General features: G+C 34.0%; 1 protein-coding gene across 1 annotated transcript in view; it reads right to left on the bottom strand.

Annotated features, from left to right (window-relative positions):
• Positions 1-6,000, bottom strand: part of SYNE1 (spectrin repeat containing nuclear envelope protein 1) — a 241,632-nt gene that overhangs the window by 173,482 nt on the left and 62,150 nt on the right. Inside the window, exons 32-33 of the mRNA XM_031056245.1 lie at positions 4,028-4,178; positions 523-750 (exon numbers count right to left, since the gene is read on the bottom strand). Coding sequence (XP_030912105.1) covers positions 523-750; positions 4,028-4,178 — 379 coding nt within the window. The remainder of the gene's footprint in view (positions 1-522; positions 751-4,027; positions 4,179-6,000) is intronic.

Below are 6,000 nucleotides of genomic sequence, written 5' to 3'. Positions count from 1 at the left end.
CAGAAGCTAAAATCAGCAGGAATTACATAAATGATTCTTTAAATAACATGTTTTAAATGTTTGCTGCTAAGAGAATTTTATATCCTAAGCCTTTGTAGTGCTGAGTGCCTTTTGAAGTTAAAAGATGCTAACAGTGCTCAGTTCCTCCCAGCTGAGGCAATAATAATATTCAAATTATTTTCTTTACAACCTTCTGTCAATCAAAGAATGAAGTCAAAAGTGTCTATAAGAAGTATGGATGTGGTTCAATAGTGCAATATCCAGGAGAATCACGTAGATTTTCAAGAAGACAACATAATTTTTATGTGTATAACGTGTGTATATTTTACTGCGTTTCTGAGGCTGCCTTTTAGGTAATTCAAAGCACAAATTTATGTATCTAGGTCTTGCAATTACCTTACAAATCCACTTATTTATTTTAGTCCATCCTGTTGTAATATGCATTTTATAGTCAATTTTAGAAAAATATAGAGTAATTCTATAAATTGCTACAAACAATCCATTAGATTTTTCATGGTCTACCTGTTTAAGACTTTCTTCATATTTCTGCTGTGCTGATGCATTCCCTGTGATTGTTTCTTCCAGTCTCTGTGCATGATCTCTTAGTTCTTCCCAATACCTTTTGACCTGAGTCAGTTTGGCTTTAATATGTGCATGTTCTCCAGAGGTGACAAACTGGGAAAAAGACTTGGCTTCCTCTTCTAGATTTGAGATTCCAGTTATTTTACCATCTATCTCTTTATTAATAACCTAAAATGTAAAGCAATAGTAAAAACATTCAAACGAAGTTTTTAATTATTAGAACAATATTTTCCAATTCCTTTTTTTTCTCTCTATTCTACAAACATCCATCCTTCATCAAAAAATTACATAAGAGTTCATTGACCTCTTGAAATAACTAGTCAACAAAGTCTCTAATATGACCTGTAAATACCACTTTTCTTTTTGAAACTACCTCTGTAAAAGGTTTAAAATATAGGCTGCCCTAGAACCAGTGTGTATGAAGAGCAATTAGAATTGGCTGAGGTGCATATTTTCAAGCAGACATGATAGTTCACATTTTAGCATCTCTTATGTCACAGGAAAGTAGTACACAATTCTCTCTAAGATTAAAAATAAGCAGAAGATGGAAAAACATGACTGTGTCACTGAAAAAGTATTGTCAGGGAGCTGAACCCTAACAGTTGGTTAGTTATGTTTAATAGGTTTTCAAGCACTTACCAAAAAAAACGTGCCATGATTAGAAAGCAGTAGAGATGGTTTTCCTTTTCTAATTTAAAATACTACAGTATAATAAAGGATAAATTTAATTAGATTATAAGTTAGGGTAAGTGTGCCCTTAGGCAGAAGATTAAATAAAGAACCACATTGCAATATAAGTAGGAAATCATGAAACAAGGGTGATAATGGTTTTTGGTAATTTTTTTTATCTGTCCTGTACCTCAATTAGTAAATGCATGAAGAAAAACTTGCACTAGCTTTACATTTCAACAGCTGCATGACAGCAACTGCCTCCTATTATTTTCTACTTGTCTTATTACAAATTAGAGGCAAACTTGGCAGCTACATCATCCAAAAAAGAAACTCACAGTGTTTCTCATTCAGTGGCTATTTATTCAGTTGGCACCAATGAACTTGGAATTAAGCTCTTTTTTTCACAACATTTGTTTTTTTTTTTTTAGTTACTGCTGATATATCATGTCCATGGAGCTCTCAAAAGCAATGGAAAACACCCATTGGGAGAGATTTGAAAGATCAACGTGTGTTCTTTGTAATTGACATAGGCAATAGCATTCTCAGATAAAAAAAAAGTTAGAATATGTATATGCATGAAAGTAACCAAAAACTTTCTTGAAAATTCACTCTCAAAGCATAGGTAGCGCCCAACTTCTAATACAATAGTGATAAAAATATAGTCTCTGTCTTATAAAGCCATTATAAAGCTCAGGAGTAGCTTGCTGAAACATTCAGTCAAAAATTAGCAGGGTGACTGTCAGAAAAAAAAGTGATGCTATAAGAATTTATAGTTTCTCTTTACGCAATATATTCTGAATTAATTTGGATTATAAAATATCTTTTTTTTACACAAGAACATGTTGCTGAGGAAAAATACTGGATTTGCAGCCCTGAAGCTGAAATTATCTAACAATGCAGTAGATACAAATGAGGCAGTGCTTTCTCACTCCTACGCTATTCTGTTAAATTCACTCAGTTACATAAAAGAAGGTGGATAATTGAGGCTTTCAAACTCGCACTGAGTCTGCCACCAATGGTAACTACTTGTGATAACTGTCATTTTGTTCCACCAGGAATTTCAGAGAAATGTGTAGGTGAAAATCTGGCTCTGCTGAAGTCACTGGGGCTTTGCAATCAGCATCACCAAAAACAGAGTATTACCACTGTCATGTAGGATAATTACACCCAGCTGACCCCAGGCTTTTTATCTGGTCAGCCAAAGGTGTCAAGGAGCACACTATTTTTTTCGTCATTTGCCCTATGTTGAAATGCTCCTTACTAATTTGGTGTGGTAGAAATTATATACTAAGTATTCTGATTAGTGTTGTGAAACCGAGTAGCTCTTCAGGACACTGAGAACAAAACATAGCAAACTCTTCAAAATCAGGCTCAAAGCAATGCTGCTGAAACAGATCTCTGGCTATGTCCATGCATTGGAGGTGAGATGACACATTTCACATATCACAGCTCATAAAGCTCATTAGTTCACCTGAGGTACAATGATGTACCCTATGCCTTATGTGGAGGATTTTCTGGTTTATGTCTGTTCACTCAGGTGTTCAAAAACATCATCTGCTGGCCATGGTGCTTATATGTGTAAGAATTATGATGGATTTTTCAGAAACTTTCAATGCAGTGTAAAAATCGCTGCTTATCTGCATCTACAGTAAGGATCAACCTTTCTGGGAACTTGGTTGGAATAGGCTAGTAGGACTTAATGCTCCATTTAGACAGACAAGAACTGACACACTGAAATGCAATAATAGCATCATTTGATGCACTTATTTTCTGTCTTAAACACTGGAATCCTAATTATTGAGAAGCAGGACAACACTATAATATATGCCAGTGGAATAAGTACATACATATTACTTCACAAGGAAACTGTTTTTGAATTGCTGTGGTGATGAAGCAAGAATTCAAACATTGTTCTGTTATTCAATGACGAAGTCACGAGATTTTATTTATTTAGTCATTGTAAAGTTGTGAACAAATTAAGAACAGGATAATCTGTTGATAAACTGTTTCTGTCACATAAAACAAGTGCCTAATAGGATCCTTTGGAAATAGTGTCAAGCTGCACACCTGTACACCTCCTGAAGAACAAGTAGGTCACAGAAAAAAGAAAATGGCAATGTGCACTGCCTATTGAAAAACTCTGCACCCTTAGAAGCATACCATTCCAGAGAAGGTGCATCTCCATTTGTGGAAGGATACAAAGTCAGCCCTTGAGATTAAATGCTTGAAGACAATATGCACTTCAGTCAGCAATTTGAAACTAAACCACTGTGTAACTACAGGAATGTACATGGAACTGAAGACAGTGCAAATACAACCACAGTAAATGTTATGTAGGTTTTCAAGCTACCAAGAGCAATAGTTTCTTTATTAATTCAGCATAAAAGATACATAAATCAAGTTATAACTTTAGCTTGCAATATTAAAATCAAGTTCTATAGCCACCAGCTGTTGTATGTTAAAAAAAAACTTGTATTTATGTAGCTATTTTGTTGAGATTACTAAAAAATAAGAAGGATATATAAATTATGTTTTTAACCATACACATAAAGACCTCATATATGTAAACTAAACACTAAAAGAGAAGGCAGCCTGTAAGAATTTTCCTTTAGTTTATATAAGACTTTACTGCTTGGTATATTTATGTATAAAATGTGCCATCATTTCATCATGGTACTTTTGAGACATGTAAAATGTTTCTTTTCTCATTTGGCCTCTGGCAAAATAACAGCTAAATGGGCTTTTAATACTAAACAGAACAAGAACTAATCACCTTGATTTGGCTGATCTGTATGTCCAAAGGAGATGATGATGTTTCCAAAGTTTCCAGTTCTTTTTCTTGTTCAGCTATCCAGTTGGACAGAGCTTCAAAATTATTGCCAAAATCATCCCACTTGTTTTTCACCATTTCCATGCTTTTAATACTAAAATTAACCAAATCAATTAGAGAGAATAAACAGTTTAATATAATGAAGCTGCCCATATTCTTGCTAAAATAAAAACGGAACTTATTCAATCTACAGGAGGGTCATTTTAAAAAGTTCTCCTTTTAGAAGATCAAGCTGTGCATCTAAATTCAAACATGGTTCTCTATTAGACCATGCACCAAAAGTCAAACAAATGCATTAGCAATTGAGGGGACATCAAGAGGTAAAAGAAAGTACAGCTTTATTAATCAGCTGTACAAGAATCTCATCATAGTGGGAAGAGAAAGGAAAAGGAACATCAACAGGATGAAATTTCTATGAAATAATATGGAATGATGATTACATCAGAAATCTAAATACTTAGATAACTGAGTGTATAGATGTTCATAATTTAGTCCCTAGACCAGAATGATTAAAACCAGTGAAATGTGGACATACACACAGTCACCAATGCTTAACTGCTTTATTGATCTGGCTTTTTTATAACAGCAATCTCCACCTCTTATAGGAAGTTCATGTTTGCTGGGGCAATGATTTCCTATCAAGCCAAAGAATCAACAACAAACGTGACTCAACTCCCTCAGAGTCAGTAGTTTTACATTATAGATATGTTAAACAGAGACAGATTATGACTGATTTTTCTATGTCTAGGATTGCAACCAAAGCACCTGTTTTTTGTCACAAGCAAGAAGGCCATTATACAAGGCCTAACAGCATTAACTTCCAGTATACAAGTTTCTGCTCCGTTCAAGTAATTGAAACCAGTGCTAATGTAGGCCCTGCACACAGATTGCAAAACACATTTTCTATTTCACTGAAAATATTAAAGTTTCATCATAAAATTTTGAATATTACAAAATTTCAAAATACATTTTCCTTCTAAATATAGCCTAAAAACCATTCCACCATAAAAAGATCCTAACTCTCCCCCTCTTCATTAAAGCTAGAGAAAGCTTTAAGAAAAGATGAAGCCTAAAAATGTAAAAGTTGGCCTTTTTATTTTTTCTTATTTATTTTCAAAATTAAAAAAAAAGTCAACAGCCATTTACTTATAAGAGTGTATGCAAATTCAAGTTAGTTGTAGGAAAACAATGTGCAAAAATATTTTACTCAAGTCCAGCTCATGAAAATACAGCTGGAAATCAGAATCCAGGGACCAGATCAGTGGCACAACTGTGGTGGCATGCCTTTCTTGGAGTTTCTTTAAGAAAGCCACAGATTGTAAAGAATATAACCCCAAACACACTGCACAGTTCTGCATGATTGCCTTGGAAGACAGATGGGCTAAGTTGCTACAGCAGCTGACTGTGGAGAGCTGCTCAAACTTTTCTCTCCTTTTCCTGTTCCCTGGCATACTATGTAACTTAGGAGTTTGGAATAACTTCACTTTAAATTACTCAGCCAAGATTTTTTTTGATGATGCAAGTTAAAATATAAATCTTACATACTTACTATGAGTTCTGCAGATACCCTGTAGATAGTTGTATGTATTTGCATCTTTTACAGAAGCCATTTAGCTTTTTATTATCTGTCACACTACCACAGACATTCTGTATAATCCATACATTCAACTAAAACCTATTTCATATCTACACTGAAAGGGTATATCAATGATGACTTTTAAATAAAAATAAATTACTTTACTTAAAAAGCAAATATTCATTGCTGGAAGGCTAAATTTAAGAGATTGAAAAATAACACTAGTTTTCTCTCTTACAGTGGAGAAAATAATATGCAAAGTATTAAGTAAGAAATGGTAGAATTTGACTGAAAATCACTCTAGCACTTCATGTTGGAGAATGTATTACACATAAATGGT

The sequence above is a fragment of the Geospiza fortis genome, unplaced genomic scaffold (genome assembly GCF_000277835.1).
Source record: "Geospiza fortis unplaced genomic scaffold, GeoFor_1.0 scaffold162, whole genome shotgun sequence".
Taxonomy (NCBI): Eukaryota; Metazoa; Chordata; class Aves; order Passeriformes; family Thraupidae; genus Geospiza; species Geospiza fortis.
This window is presented reverse-complemented; position numbering and strand designations above follow the sequence as displayed.